Source organism: Phyllobates terribilis, unplaced genomic scaffold (genome assembly GCF_046119375.1).
Source record: "Phyllobates terribilis strain yellow unplaced genomic scaffold, ASM4611937v1 Scaffold_2__4_contigs__length_985480577, whole genome shotgun sequence".
NCBI classification, from domain to species: domain Eukaryota; kingdom Metazoa; phylum Chordata; class Amphibia; order Anura; family Dendrobatidae; genus Phyllobates; species Phyllobates terribilis.
This window is the reverse complement of record NW_027362762.1, coordinates 768,479,118-768,495,067: the sequence shown is the minus strand read 5'-3', so window position 1 is coordinate 768,495,067 and position 15,950 is coordinate 768,479,118. Positions and strand designations below refer to the sequence as shown.

The 15,950-nt window shown below is 44.4% G+C and overlaps 1 protein-coding gene across 1 annotated transcript in view; it reads right to left on the bottom strand.

Annotated features, from left to right (window-relative positions):
* Nucleotides 1-12,116, bottom strand: part of PUDP (pseudouridine 5'-phosphatase) — a 505,744-nt gene extending 493,628 nt beyond the window's left edge. Inside the window, exon 1 of the mRNA XM_073670728.1 lies at nucleotides 11,929-12,116. Coding sequence (XP_073526829.1) covers nucleotides 11,929-12,058 — 130 coding nt within the window. The 5' untranslated portion in view covers nucleotides 12,059-12,116. The remainder of the gene's footprint in view (nucleotides 1-11,928) is intronic.
* Between the last annotated feature and the right edge of the window lie 3,834 nt (nucleotides 12,117-15,950).

Here is a 15,950-nt window from a genome sequence, read left to right as displayed (position 1 = left end):
TGCCCAAGAAGCGGAGATCGCCCGAGTAGAATGAGCTTTAAGGGAAATTGGTGGATCCTTCCCCTCAGATTCATATGCGAGGGCGATAGTCCTTGTCAACCACCTTGCTAGAGTCGGCTTAGAAGCTTTCTTGCCCTTATTCACACCCGAAAATTGCAGAAAAAGGTTTGAGTCTCTCCTCCAGGGGGCTGTGATTTCTATATACCGAACAATTGCCCTCCTGACGTCCAAGGTATGGAAGGATTTTTCCTTTTCATTTTTGGGGGACTGGCAGAAAGACGGCAGTATTATCTCTTGATTCAGGTTCGAACTGGACACCACCTTAGGGAGAAAGGAGTGATCCAGTTTAAGAACCAATCTGTCTTCCAGAATCTTAAGGTATGGGTCCAGAACTGAGAGGGCCTGGATCTCGCCTACCCGTTTCGCTGTAGTAACTGCGACAAGAAAGGCTGATTTCATAGAAAGCAGGTCTACTGATGTTTCTTCTAGGGGTTCAAAGGGAGACTTACATAAAGCCCTCAACACAAGGTTCAGATCCCACGGCGGTACTAGACTCCTTATCGTGGGTTTTAAACGAGAAGTTGTTTTTATGACCCTTGATATCCATGGGTGGTCTATTAAGGAGTAGTCCAAAAAAGCACTTAGGGCCGAGATATGAACTTTTTAACGTATTTGGCCTCAGACCCTTATCAAATCCCTCTTGGAGGAAATCCAATATCGTTGGAATATTGGGGTGAGACGAATTTCTCTCAGACTGACCTGCAAAGCAACAGAACTGTTTCCAAATCCTAGCATAGATGGCTGATGTTACTGGTTTCCTACAGGCTTGTAGAGTCATAATTACCCGATGGGAAAGACCCTTAGAGGCTAGGATCTGCCTCTCAGGTTCCATGCTGTCAACTGGAGGAATTGGATGTTCGGATGTATCAAGGGACCCTGCAATAGAAGATCTCTCCTGGCTGGGAGTCTGAATGGGAGATCCACCGCCATCCGGTATAGCAGAGGAAACCAGCTCTTTTTGGGCCAGTAGGGCGCTATCAGAATAAGAGCTCCCCTCTCCTGTTGGATTTTCCTTAGTACTCTTGAGATGAGAAGGACTGGAGGAAAGGCGTACACCAGTCTTGTCCCCCACGATTGAGAAAGGGCATCTATTCCTTCTGGGCTGTCGGCTGGGTCCAAGGAAAAAAAGCGCTGCAGCTTTCTGTTTTTTCTTATTGCAAACAGGTCTATGAACGGGGTGCCCCATCGTTGAATGATTTGATGAAACACCTCCGGCCTTGAACGGGCCTGTGCCCATTTCACGCTTGGAATGCATGAGGTCATCAGTCCTAAGATCCGCATGGCGTATCTGATTGAAGTGGTCTTCCGTTTCTCGAAGTTGCAAATTTCCGGTTTTATTTTTTCTCTTTTCTCCTGGGGCAAGGAGGACTTCTGAAGACTGGAATTTAAGAGTACCCCCAGAAATACTTTTGTAGTACTTGGATGGAGGCTTGATTTTTCCCAATTGATGTTCCATCCCAAATATTCCAGGGTTTCGATCGTATGCTCTTGATGACTGAGAAGAAGAGACTGACTCTGCCACCAACAATATATCGTCCAGGTAAGGGATGATTATAATCCCCTGTGTTCTTAAGAAGGCCGCTACTTCTGTCATAACCTTTGTGAATATTCGAGGGGCTGAGGATTGACCGAAGGGTAGGCAAGTAAATTGAAAGTGGTGTACTGTGCCCTCCTGTTCTAGAGCGAACCTTAGGTATTTCTGGTGACTTGGGTGAATTGGAACAAGGTAATATGCATCCTTGAGGTCTAGGGTGCACATTACCGATCCCTTCTCTATCAATGGAATGCTGGTTTTTATAGTTTCCATTTTGAACCTTTTGTATTCCACCCACTGGTTTAAGGGCTTGAGGTTTATAACCGTACGGCGTTTGCCCGAGGGTTTTAACACCGAGAAGAGGGAGGAATAATGGCCTAAACCCTGCTCTGAAGGGGGGACCATTTTTACCACGTGTAGGGATTGAAGGACTAATATATCCTGCCATAGACTTTTGAGATCTACGGGGGAGCAAGGACGAGTGACCTGCCCCCTACTCCAATGGCGTCATGGTCTAGCTGGGGCCCCAGAGGCGACCTGATCTGCTCTGTCCTTTCCTCCCTTCCTGTAAGACCATCTCCCCGTCTTACCCTTACCCCTGTAATCACGTTTAGGGGATCGACGGGGTCCACGAAAGGGTCGGTATCTTTTAACCCTATCTTCGGGAAATCCTTTTTTCTTGTCGGATGCTCTTTCTAGGATCTCGTCCAACGCTGGACCAAAAACCCGAGCACCTGAAAAGGGAATTGAGCACAATTTATTCTTTGAGTGGCTATCCCCCGACCACTTCTTTAGCCATATTGCCCGTCTAGCTGTATTAGATAATACGCTACATCTAGCTGCGAATCTGACCGATTCGGCCGAGGCATCAGCCATGAATTGCGTTGGGAAGAGAGTCTGATAGCATCTCTACAGGGGAGTCTGACCTAATTTGATCTGACAGCTCGTCCAACCAATGGCACATGGATCTTGCCACTGAAGTGGCAGCGATATTTGATTTAATTATGGCTGCTGAGTAGTGTTGAGCGATACCTTCCGATATCAGGAAATATCGTATCGATTGGATCAGACCGATACTCAAAAAGTATCGGATATCGCCGATTCCGATACCGGAAACCAATGCAAGTCAATGGGACACAAATATCGGAATGAAAATAAACCCTTTCTTTCCTTGTAGGTTAATTCTACATGAAGTAAAACAACTAAGAATAATGTAGAATGTATTATGCGAAAAGCCGGCAATTCATCAGCGCATACACCGGTACCCGACAATTTACAACAGAAAGAATAGAGCTTCACACATAGATAGATAGAAACATGTCAGTCACATATATATGAAGTACAGTGACAGTGTTGCTTAATGTACTTGTCATTTAGTGCAAAGGATTTATTAAAAAAAATATTAGTGTTTTCATGCACCGTCTCTTTAAAAAAGCCGGCCTCCAATTCAGCAGCGGTACCCGACAATTTATAACAGACAGAATAGAGCTTCACACATAGATTAGATAGATAGAAACATGTCAGTCACATATATATGAAGTACAGTGACAGTGTTGCTTACTGTACTTGTCATTTAGTGTTAAAATAAAGGATTTATTTAAAAAAAAATTGGCGTGGGGTTCCCCTTAATTTTAGTCTCTAGCGGAGGTTAAGCAGACAGCTGGGGCAGAGGTTTGAAGCCTGGGAAGGGGGTAATACCCACGGAGCTTCCCAGACTACTAATATCAGCCCCCAGCAGAATACTTAGCCTTTACTAGCTATTAAAATGGGGGACACCCCCAAAAAAAATGACGTGGGGTTCCCCCTAATTTAATAGCTAGCAAAGGCTAGGCAGACAGCTGGGGGCTGATATTAATAGCCCAGGAAGGGTGCCATGAATATTGGCCCCCTCCCAGGCTAGAAACACCAGCCGTCAGCCGCCCCAGAAATGGCGCATCCATAGGATGCGCCAATTCTGGCACTTAGCCTCGCTCTTCCACGCTGCCCTGGTGCGGTGGCAGGGGGTAATGGGGCTGGGGTTCATGTCAGCGCCAGCTGCCATGAAGCCCAGGTTAGTAATGATGGGCGTCTATAAGACACCCCCATTACTAACCTACAAAGTGTTAAAAAGAAAACACACACTACACCCAGAAAAAAATAATTTATTTGAAATAAAACACACCATTTTATTTAATACTTAGTTTACTAAAAAAAAATAGTTACCTGTCCACGTTCCTGCGCTGATCTCCCATGCACAGCTGTCACATCTGGAGATGGTGACAGCTGTGCATGGCTGCTGTAAGCTCACACTGCCGGGAACACGTCCGCTCCCGGCAGCGGGAGCCACTGACTGAGGTCACCGGAGTGCATTCAGGCAGCGCAGCTCCGGAGACCTCCTTTACGGCACTGCTGTACCGTGGGAATTTCTCACGATACAGCAGGGCCGTAAAGGAGCTGACTGGAGCAGCGCTGCCTGAACTCCGGCGAACCCGCTTATGCAATGACGGGGCTGCTTTACGGCCCCATCATTCTAGCGGCGGCAGCGGTTCAGAGCGGTCACATTCTATGTGGCTGCTCTGAACTGGAGATCATCGTGGGACACTCGTGGACTACTACTGAGGGGTAAGGATAAGGTTGTGGTTTATTATGTTATATTTTATTACACGAGATCGATGGCTTCGGGGAATTAGGTGTCTAGGTGAGTATAGGTGTAGTTTTTTATTTTTTACTTTATTTTAGGTGGCGATCGGCGGGGACAGGTAATGTATGAACTAATTTATTGTAGGTAACCACTGGCCACCAATGACATGTATTTAACATTTATTGGGGACACAGTAGGGCAATTTAAATAGCAGGATCAGGCTGATGGGAACTACTGCTCCCATCGAGCTGATCCTGCTGGCACGAGTGGACGGGGGACAGACATAGGCCGATGGGAGTAGTAGTGTCACATCGGCCTATGTCTGCCTGCACGCACACACCCCCAGACATCGCGCAGACATCGCACAGACACCGCACACACTCGCAGACATCGCACAGACACCGCACACACCGCGCACACCCGCACAGACACCCACACACACCAATCATGACCGGTCTGGGAGGTGTGGCTGACCTGTGCGACCGTGGGAAATTTCATTTCAGTTCATGCAGTCAAGCATGAACTCACATGAACCCTCTGAGGGCACCGCGGCGACTTCAAATGAACAGCTGATCGGCATCACCTAATACCTCAGCTGTTCATTTGAAATAACCGGCGGGAAAGCGCAGCACAGAACGGGAAAGCCGGCGGTGAAGTCTTTTTACTGCCGGCTTCCCCGCCCGGGTTCTTCGCTCCCCGCTCCTTGGTGCTGTCCTAACTTACGATCGGGATGGGAGGTGGCGAGGGGAGCGGAGGATCGGGGTGGGAGGCTGCGGGGAAGCAGTATGGGGCTGTGTGATTGTTTAAACGCCGGCGGCTTTTTACCGCGCGCCGGCTTTTAAACAATCAGGAGAATTCTCCCACGCTGGGATAGCATTCTGATGACAGGCTGGATCTCAGCTGAGCACTGCCATCCAGCTTGTCATCCTTCAGAGACACTGCAGAGCGCAGGCATTATGGGAACTTCCGATTCCAGTATTCGATATTGTAAAAGTATCGGAATTAAGTATCGGAATTCCGATACCGCGAATATCGGCCGATAACCGATATTTCAGTATCGGAATGCTCAACACTACTGCTGAGGCTTCCCAACTCCTCTTGAGCATACTCTCAGCCTTCCTATCCATTGCGTCCTTGAGGCAAGACGAGTCCTCAAAGGGGATTGATGTTTTCTTAGCCACTTTTGCTATTGGAACATCTACTTTAGGGATTTCCTCCCAAAGTTTGATATCCTCCGGATTGAAAGGAAGACGGGATTTAAAGTCTCTTGGCACAATGAGTCTTTTCTCCACTTCTTCCCATTCCTCCATAATCATTGATTTTAAATGCTCATTTACAGGGAACACTCTATTTCTCCGATTTCTCAGACCTGCGAACATTTCATCTTGCCTGGAATGGGAGACCTGAGTGTCCTCCAAGTTCATAGTATGCCTGACGGACTTTAACAGTTCGTCCGTATGTTCTGTAGAGAAGATATATTTCTTTCTCTCTTGTGAGGGTAACTGAGAGAAGCGGTCCTCATCCTCTTCTAGACTGCGCTCTGATGTGGAATCTGAATATTCTCCTTCCTCAGACACCTCTTCCATCTCCCACCTAGGTCTTTTCGGGCGAGGAGAGGGTTGAACTATTTGGGGTGACGGTTGTGTAAGGGAAGGCATGAGGCTCGAGACTGTACTCTGGACCTCCTCACGTATCATAGATCTTATATTCATCAAAAAAGAAGTTTTTTCTTCCTTTAGGACCTCGGCTATACATTTTTTACACAGCCGCTTTTTATATGAGTCCTGAAGCTTTGTGTTGCAGTCTACACATCGTCTTGACTGTTTGGAAGAAGATCCAGACCTCTGGGTTCCCCTCTCCTAATCCATAAAAACATATAAAAGGACACCGGAGATTTACTATAAAACCCTGCCCTAGAATACTCTGATCTATCCAGAGAAGTGCTTTAAGCCTGTACTCACACTGCCCAGGGACTCTGAGGGGGCTTCTGACCGTGAAGGATTAACTTCCATGGTGTCAGTGTGTGTGTGGCTGAGGTGCACCCTTTAATAGGGTCTTACCTGATCCAGGTGGTAGCCATGCCCCAGCGATAAGCATTCTTAATGCCCTGGAGGTTCATCACGGGCTCCGGGCACCTGTGCATCGAAGCCCCTCTCGTCACTAGAAAGAGAAGCGGCGTGCGTTCCACCCTGGAACGCACGCTGGCCAAAGCGGATGTCCGCTCTTCGGACTCCGCCTCCCGGCCGTTAGTCTCGCACAGCGTACGGAGTGCGTTCCACCCTGGAACGCACGCCCAAAGCGGATGGTCCAGGATGACTCCGCCTCCCGCCGGAAGCCATACACCGCGCTCCTCCGTGGAGCGCATGCCGGCCCTTCAGCCGGTGGTACAGCGCAACGCTCAGAGCCCCCTGTCCGGGGGATACAGCGGCGGTCTTCTGGCTGAGGGACCCCGCAAAGGGGTCTCTGGACCGAAGGAAGGGGAGAGTTCTGAGACCCCCCCCCCAATCCTCCTGGCTCTCAGGTAACTCTTTATCTTCGGAAACCTCCCATAGCGTCCTGTCCTGCTAGGGACAGGAAAAACACTGAGGGTGTGATGGGGGGGGCTTTTAACCTCTCATGTGTTTCCTGTCCCTAGAGGAACAGAGGACTTAACTCCTGTCGTGCCTTTATGACGAACGTACTGGTAAAAAAAAGTTATAGCTCTCAGAATAAAGTGATGCAAAAACAATTCTTTTTTCTATAAAATAGTTTTTATTATGTAAACGCGACAAAATATAAAAAAAAAATGCAGTACCGCTGTAAACTTACTGACCCGAAGAATAAAGCTGCCTTATCAATTTTACCACATGCAGAACAGCATAAAAAAAAAAACAACAATTCCTGAATTGTTGGTTTTTGTTTATTCTGCCTTCTAAAAATCAGAATACAAAGCTATCAAAAAATGTCACGTGCCTGGAAATGGTACCAATAAAAACGTCAACTTGTCCCGCAAAAAACAAGCCGTCACATGACTGTCGGCTGAAATATGGAAAAATTATAGCTCTCAAAATATGGCGATGCAAAAACTAGTCTTTTAGTGTGTAACAGATGTCAATCATAAAAACCCGATCTGTATCTGGTATCACTGTAATTGCACCGACCCAAAGAATAAAGTCATCTAATCACTTATACCGCATGAGGGACGGCGTAAAAAATAAACTTTAGGGTTAGGGTTGTGCTAGGTTTAGGGTTGTCGTTTTTTCAGAAGTAAAGACAAAAAAATGACTTTGATATGGCGACTAATGTTGAGCCCAAGTGCTCGCTACTTGAGTTAGCACTGGGTGCTCGAGTGACATGCTCGAGTCTCCACCCCAAATGTTTTGCAGCTGTTATACACCCAAAAAAACCTCGCGGGGATTGTCTGACATGCACGAGCGATCCCCCACATGTTTTTTTTTCGTTGTCTAATAACTATGAAACATGCGGGGCGGGAACTCGAGCATGTCACTTGAGCACCAGCGATACTTGGTGCATACCCGAGTACTAGATGCAAACTCAAGTAGCGAGCACTTGCGCTCAAGACTAATGACAACTTATTCAATATGAATGCAGGTGCTTCACAGGAATTTTTGGAATGTGGAAGAAAAAATGAACATTTAACTTTTTTCACAAAAATGTTACTTTATACCCAAATTGTTTTATTTTCGCAGGGGCAACAGGAAAAAATGGACCCCAAAATTTGTTGTGCAAATTTCCCTGAGCATGCAGATACCCCATAGGAGGAGGAAAACCACTGTTTGGGTGCACGGCAGGGTTCGGAAGGAAGGAGCGCCATTTGACTTTTTGAATGTAAAATTTGCTTGAATAATTAGCGGACGCCATGTTGTGTTTGGGGAACCCCTGATGTGCCTAAATAGTGGAAACCCCCAGTGACCCCATTTTAGAAACTAGACCCCTCAAGGATTTTATCAAGGGGCATAGTGAACATTTTGAACCCTGAGGTACGACACAGAATTTGATAACATTAGGTCATCATATTGAATAAGTTGTCATTAGTCTTGAGTGCAAGTGCTCGCTACTTGAGTTTGCAACGGGTACTCGGCTATGCACCAAGTATCGCGGATGCTCGAGTCCAAGCATGTTTTTTTTTGGTGGTCTAGTAACCGTGAAACATGCGGGGACTCGAGCATCCGCGATACTTGGTGCATACCCAATGCTCGTGCATGGCAGGCAATCACCGTGAGTTTTTTTTTTTGGCTGTATAACAGCTTCAAAACATATAGGGCGGAGACTCGAGCATGTCACTCGAGCACCCATGATACTCGGTGCATACCCAATGCTAACTCAATTAGAGAGCACTTGTGCTCAACACTAGTCGTCATATCGTCATCATTTTTTTTTCTTTACTTTTGAAAAATTCCCAACCCCAACACAACCCTAACCCTAGCACAAACCTTGCCCTAGCCCAACCCTAGTTTATTTTTACGCCGTTCCTCGTGCGGTATAAAAGTGATTAGACGACTTTATTCTTCGGGTCGGTGTGATTACAGCGATACTGGATTCATATTGGGTTTTTATGATTGACAGCTGTCACATACTAAAAAACTTTTTTTTTTTAATAAGACTAGTTTTTGCATCGCCATATTTTGAGAGCTATAATTTTTCTATATTTCGGCCGACAAAGTCATGTGATGACTTGTGTTTTGCGGGACAAGTTGACATTTTTATTGGTACTATTTTCGGGGCACGCGACATTTTTTGATTGCTTTCTATTCCGATTTTTGGGAGGCAGAATAAACAAAAAACAACAATTCAGGATTTTTTTTATGCCATTCCGCGTGTGGTTTAATTGATAAGGTAGCTTTATTCTTCGGTACGGTACGTTTAAAGCGGTACCACATTTACAAAGTTTTTTTTTTATGTTCTGGTGCTTTTAAACAATAAAAACTATTTTATAAAAAAAATATTTTTTTTGTATCGCTTTATTCTGAGAGCTATAACTTTTTTATTTTTTGGCTGATGGAGCTGCATTTCAGATTTTTTTTTGCCGGACAAGATGATGTTTTCAGTGGCACTATTGTATTTTTTTTTTTTACATTCGTATTTTTGATCGCGTTTTATTCCATTTTTTGTTTGGCGGCATGGAAATAAAGCATTGTTTTTTACTTTTTTTTTTTTTTTTTTTATTTACCGTGTTCACTAAAGGGGTTAACTAGTGGGACAGTTTTATAGGTCAGGTCATTCGGGACGCGGTGATACCAAATATGTGTACTTTTATTATTTTGTTTTTTTTCATAATATTTATTTACAGGTACAGTATATATATATATATATATATATATATATATATTACACACACACTTTTTTTGGGGATTACCTTTTTCATTTTTCTTTAAATATTTTAACATTTTTTTTCCACTTTCTGATACTTTTTTTACTTTTACACTTTGTCCTACTATGAGACTTTCACTTTTTGCAGTCTGATCGCCTGTTTAGCATAGAGATGCAGTAGCATCTCTATGCTATACAGCCTGTCAGCGCTACACAGGCAGGTCACTTTGATCACTCAATGCACATGATCAAAGTAACTTCCTGCTGTCTGATCACCATGACAGCTACCGGGACGCCGCACAGACAGCGAAGAACACCAGAGAGGAGGTAAGTAAGTGACGCTTACCTCCCCTTGCTCCAAGAATGCTGAGATCGACAACTTCTGTGCGGGCGCAATCGCCAGGGCGCATTAATACACATCTGGTCCAATAGGCCCAGGGCGCAGATACGTATTAATACACCCCATGTCAGAATGGGGTTAAAGCATGACATAGCAATACGAGACAAAAACCACAAGAAAATTGCATGTTAAACGCAATACCCTAATTTACCTAATTGCCTAAGGCTACATTCCCACCATGCGGTTTTGGCGAGTTTTTGATGCTGCAATTATTCTGCACCTATTATGTAAATTAGGTAACTTGTGTTTTAGGATTATGTTTTTTAACATGCATTTTTATCGTATTTTGGCATTGCATTTTTTTGGCTCTTGTTGGTGTGTTGTGTTTTAAACAAATTTGCTTTGTCTTTGATATTTCCTTGTATTTGGCTTTGACAAAAAGTTATTGATATACCGTATTTTGCAGACTATAAGAAGCACTGGACAATAAGACGCACCCCACAATTTTGGGGAGGAAAATAGTAAAACATTTTTTTTAATAAAATAGTGATTTGTCTTATAGTCCAATTTTACGGTAGTTTACCAGGGAGGGTCAGCTGCGGTGAAGCGATGTCATATAAGGCAGGGTCGCTGTTGCAGGAAGCCGGCTGCGATGGCAGGAGTGCGGCAATGCTGTAGGGTCCTGGGCTGGGAGGAGGGGGTGTCCAGGCATTGCCAGGCTGCGGGTTCTGGGATGTCAGGAAATGTCGGCGGTAAGCGGAGTCCCCATACTTGCTACTGATTCTCCTGTGGTAGGCAGCCGGAAAGTGGCTGCCGATGGCGGCCCATGTGTAGATTGAGATCTCTGAAGCAGAGATCTAGGGAGCCGAGATCTTAAGCTGCCTCTGGTGGCCATTTTCCCACAACCTAGAGCAGGAAAATCAAAAGGGAAGTGCGGGGATTCCGCTGACATGTTCTGACAGCCCAGGGCCCGCGGCCTCGGAACACCCACTCCTGCCAGCGTGCGGCTTGCAGCATAGCCCCACTCCTGCGGCCGCCGCTGGCCTCCTGCAGCAGCGACCCTGGCTCCTGTCACTGTGCTTCACCGCAGGCACCCCCAGAACCCCCGTTAAGCTACATTCAGATTATAATATGCCACCCCAATTTTCCTCCCAAATTTTTTGGGGGAAAAGTGCGTCTTATAATCCGAAAGATACAGTAGTGATGTGCGCATTACATACGTTTTTTGATGTGGGTTTTACCTGTGGATTTTCCGCATCTAATGCAATTCTATGGGAAAAAATCTGAAGATAAAACTCAGCATTCCCGTAAGAGAAATTGACAGGTCAGTTTACGCTGAGTATAAAAGAAGCAGAGTGGGCAGGAGATTGCTATAAAGCCATCCACTTTGCTGGAACTGTAAGACGCTGTGTTCTGATGCAACAAAAATATGCAGCGTCAAATGTCACCGAAAGCTCATTGTAGGCACACAGCCGAAGACATACATAACCAAAACTAAAATAATATGAAGATAAAGTAAGTTGTACATGAAATAATCCATATTGCGCATTTCTACCCCATTTTCCTATGCAGCCCTAAGTATCCTTATCCTGGGGCAGCACAGCTAGCCAGCACTGGCATTACTATGAGATGGAGCTGCCAGCATAGATGAATGAATGTGGTAATTTGAGTTACCCAGTACAACAGATATTACGGTAATGGAGGAACCACACTCAGTGGAAGTAGCAGTGCTGGATTATTGTGCAGAGCGCTCTGCACTATGGTGCTGGGCCAATAGTTACACTACATATAAGGGGTTTCCATATATGTTCAGCAGGGGCCACCATATAGGAAGGAAGCCATTCTATTAGCAGAAGTGATGAGTCAGAGCATTCCACCCGCCCACTGCAGAGGATTGCACCTCTGGTAATGGCAGATGCTGCAGTGCATGAGGTGAAGTAACCAGTGCTCTCTCTACAGTGAGCACCCTGGAAGGGAACGAGTTAACTGCTGGAGTGTTAACACTGTCATTCCCACAGAGAACAGCAGCAGTAATATAAATAGGGAAGAATGCATTGTACACACCGAGCAGGAGGCCGTCCATGTCAAAGATGATGTGGGTGACAGGCTGCAGCGTGAGGGGTGGCAGCGCCATGCTTGTCGCTGTCAGTGCAGAGTTCAGCTGGCACTTTACTGCACAGAGAGCAGCTTCCATGTACTGAGGAAATGAATGGGCAGCCACAGCCACACCTCAAGGACAAGCATGCTCTAACCGTGGGATCAGCAGCACAGCCTAACGCTGGGTGATCCTCGCTGCTTTCTCTGCTTTTCTTAGGATTATAAATGATCACAGAGGAAAGGAAATTCCTGGTTAATTTAATCATTTCACTGCTGGGAAATATTGTAGCAAAAGCGACTTAATTAAAGAAGTGGGGATATAAAGCGCAAAGAAAATAAATGGTGGGCTTAAGGAAAATAACCAAAGTCCTTGACACTACATAAAGGATCGCAGCTAAAGCCCCAGTACATAGCTTCTTGTCTCACAGCAGCGCACGTACAGACGTAGCAGAGCCGAATATGTTGTCTTTCTTCAGGCACAGATCTTGGCTGAATGCACAGCTATATATATACACAGTGTATATACCTACATATCACAGTATAGATATAGACGTGCATATATATATATATATATATATATATGCGCCCTTGCGTGTGACTTTTTTCATCCGTTATATCAGATATATCATTATGTCGCTCTCGTGACCACTGCAGTATAATACTGAATCCTAATGCTCACCTCTGTGTTCTGTACATGAAGGTTCTTACACTTATTTGTGAATGCAAAACGTGACATTGAGCAATGTCTGAATTGAGGTGCAATATTGTGCTTTATCACCGCCATCTAAAAAGCTCTGCTTTGCGCCTGCAATGAATTAGAACTGTTTTATCCGTGCAATGATCCATTTTACATCTGTTTGCACGCCATCTATGTCTGTTTTTACCATTTGTGTATCATATGTTTTTCCTGTATGAAATGGGCCGAGGTGTCCAAAGCGTCCAGCAACTAGTCGGTGAAAAACGAGACTGTACACGGACAGGGGTGTAACGATCATGAGGGAGGCCCGCCGATGCCAGCGCCTATTTCACCTGAATGTGCAGCCAAGGACGCACATTCAGCTGAAATTCCAGGAAGAGACCAGCACTCGCTTCATCCATAAAAAAGAGATTTATTTCAGTAAAGATCAGATCAGCAATAGTTTACACAGCGGTACTCCATGAGGCTCATCGGGAAACCATAAATATATAAGGCAACACGTTTCTGACCTTTGTGGTCCTTAAAGGGAACCTGTCATGTCCTATCTACTATGTAAACTGCCCCCATAGCGTTGTTAGTGATACAATGTGCATTACTAACACGCTTTTATCATTAAAATTGGTGCAAATATAATGAGTATATAACATTTTATATACTTATAATCCTACCTCCTCGTTCAGTCATAAGGGTGTGATCCTCGTATTGAGGGCATTTACTGAACATACATTTCAGTAGGCCAACATTTCGGATTTTAAAAACATTTTTCAAGCTGTTGTTATAAAGTATTCTAATTTACTGAGATAATGACACTTGTATTTTCATTGGCTGTAAGCCATAATCATCAACATTAACAGAAATAAACACTTGAAATAGATCACTCTGTTTGTAATTACTATATAATTTGAGTTTCACTTTTTGTATTGAAGAACTGAAATAAATAAACTTTTTGATGATATTCTAATTTTGTGAGAAGCACCTGCATAACTTGTAATATTACACTTTTCAAGAAAGGCAGTGAATTTTAGTAGTGAATCACTCATTACAACATAATGTGGCAGAGAGTTCCATAGTCTCACTGCTCTTACAGTAAAGAATCCGCGTCTGTGATTATGATTAAACCGAAGAAGATGCCCCCTTGTCCCCGTCTCAGGCCTCAGAGTAAAACGATCAGTAGAAAGGTCTTTGTACTGTCCCCTCATATATTTGTACATAGTAATAAGATCACCCCTAAGGCTATGTGCACACGAAGCGATTTTAATGCGTTTTTGCGGCGTATTTTCGCTGTGAAAATGCATTGCAATCGCTTTTAATAGGTCTGCCATTTACTGCAATGCAAATCAGCATGTGCTGTACACATCATGCGGAAATTTCCACTGCGAATTCGCATTACGGTAAAAACCGCAGCAAGACCAATTCTAGTGCAATTTCGCTGCGCAATCGGCGCTATTGACTTGCATTGGATCTACATGTAGTGATGCGGATCTTATGCGATTAATGCGCGGATGGTACCCGGGTCTGCAGAAGAGGAGACTCTCTTCCAGACCCGGGTACCATAGTACCTGTAAGTAAAAAAATAATTAAAATAAAAAATAACCTTATACTCACCGTTTGATGGCCCCCGCTCTGCTCCCGGCGTCGCTGTTGGCTCCGTGGCGGGTACCGGTAATGTAAAAGGACCTTCCGTGACGTCAGCGGTCATGTGACAGGTCACGTGACTGCTGACATTGGCGGTCGCGTGACCTGTCACATGACCGCTGACATCATGGAAGGTCCTTTTACATTACCAATACCCGCCACGGAGACAGCAGCGACGCCGGAAGCAGACTGAGGCCGCCGGAAAGGTGAGTATTAGGTTATTTTTTCTTTTTTCCTTTCTATTTCTTTTTTTTTTAATATTATGTTGGTCATACAATATAAATCCATGCCGGTTGCATGGATTTATATTGTGTGACCAACTTTCAAGCGCTTTTCCAAGTGATGCTAAAATCGCTTGGAAAAGCGCTTGACAAAAGCATGCGAAATCGCATGCTAAAAACGCTTAACAAACGCTTGTCCCTGGCAGAAAAAACGCATGTAAAATCCACATTCATTTTTTCCGCCAGGGAGATGCAGAAACGCTCAGGAAAAATCTGCAGCATTTCTGCATCGTGGGCACATGGCCTAAGCTTTTGTTTTTCCAAACTAAATAACCCCAAGTGTAATAATCTGTCTTGGTATGGCAGACCCCCCAGTCCTCTAATAACCTTGGTCGCTCTTCTCTGCACCCTCTCCAGTTCAGCTTTGTCTTACTTATACACCGGAGACCAGAATTGTACACAGTATTCTAAGTGTGGTCGCACTAATGACTTGTATAGAGGTAAAATTATGATCTCCTCATGAGCATCTATGCCTCTTTTAATGCATCCCATTATCTTATTTGCCTTTGCTGCTGCCTGACACTGGCCACCAAACGTGAGTCTGTCGTCCGCCCATACACCCAGGTCCTTTTCAGTGACAGTTTTGCCCAGTGTTTTACAATTATGCAGATAATTATTCATTTTATTTCCTCTGCCCAAGTGCATTACCTTACATTTATCCCCATTAAAGCCTAAGCTTGTAGTTTACATAGATCCTCCTGTAATATAAAATTGTCCTCCTCTGTATTGATTACCCTGCAGAGTTTAGTGTCATCTGCAAATATTGAAATACTACTCTGTATGCCCCATACAATGTCATTAATAAATATGTTAAAAAGAAGCGGGCCCAATATTGACCCCTATGTTATCCTACTGTTAACTGTGACCCAGTCTGAGTGTGTTCCATCATTAATAACCACCCTTTGTTTCCGATCACTGAAACAGTTCTTAACTTACATATATTTTCCCCTATCCCCATTGTTCTCATTTTATGTATCAACCTTTTGTGTGGAACCGTATCAAAAGCTTTTGAAAAGTCCATATACACAACATCCACTGCTTTTCCTTGATCCAGTCCGGAACTTACCTCTTCATAAAAGCTGATCAGATTAGTTTGACAGGAACGGTCCCTCATAAACCCATGTTGATATTGGGTCATGAGGTTATTCTTCTTCAGATACTCTAGTATAGCGTCTCTTAGGAAACCTCCAAGGTTTTTACCCACAGTAGAGGCTAAGCTTACTGGCCTATAATTTCCAAGTTCAGTTTTTGTTCCCTTTTTAAATACTGGCACCCCATTTGCTATACGCCAGTCCTGTGGTATAGACCCTGTTATTATGGAATCTTTAAAGATTAAAAATAATGATCTATCTATGACTTTACTTATTTCCTGCAGT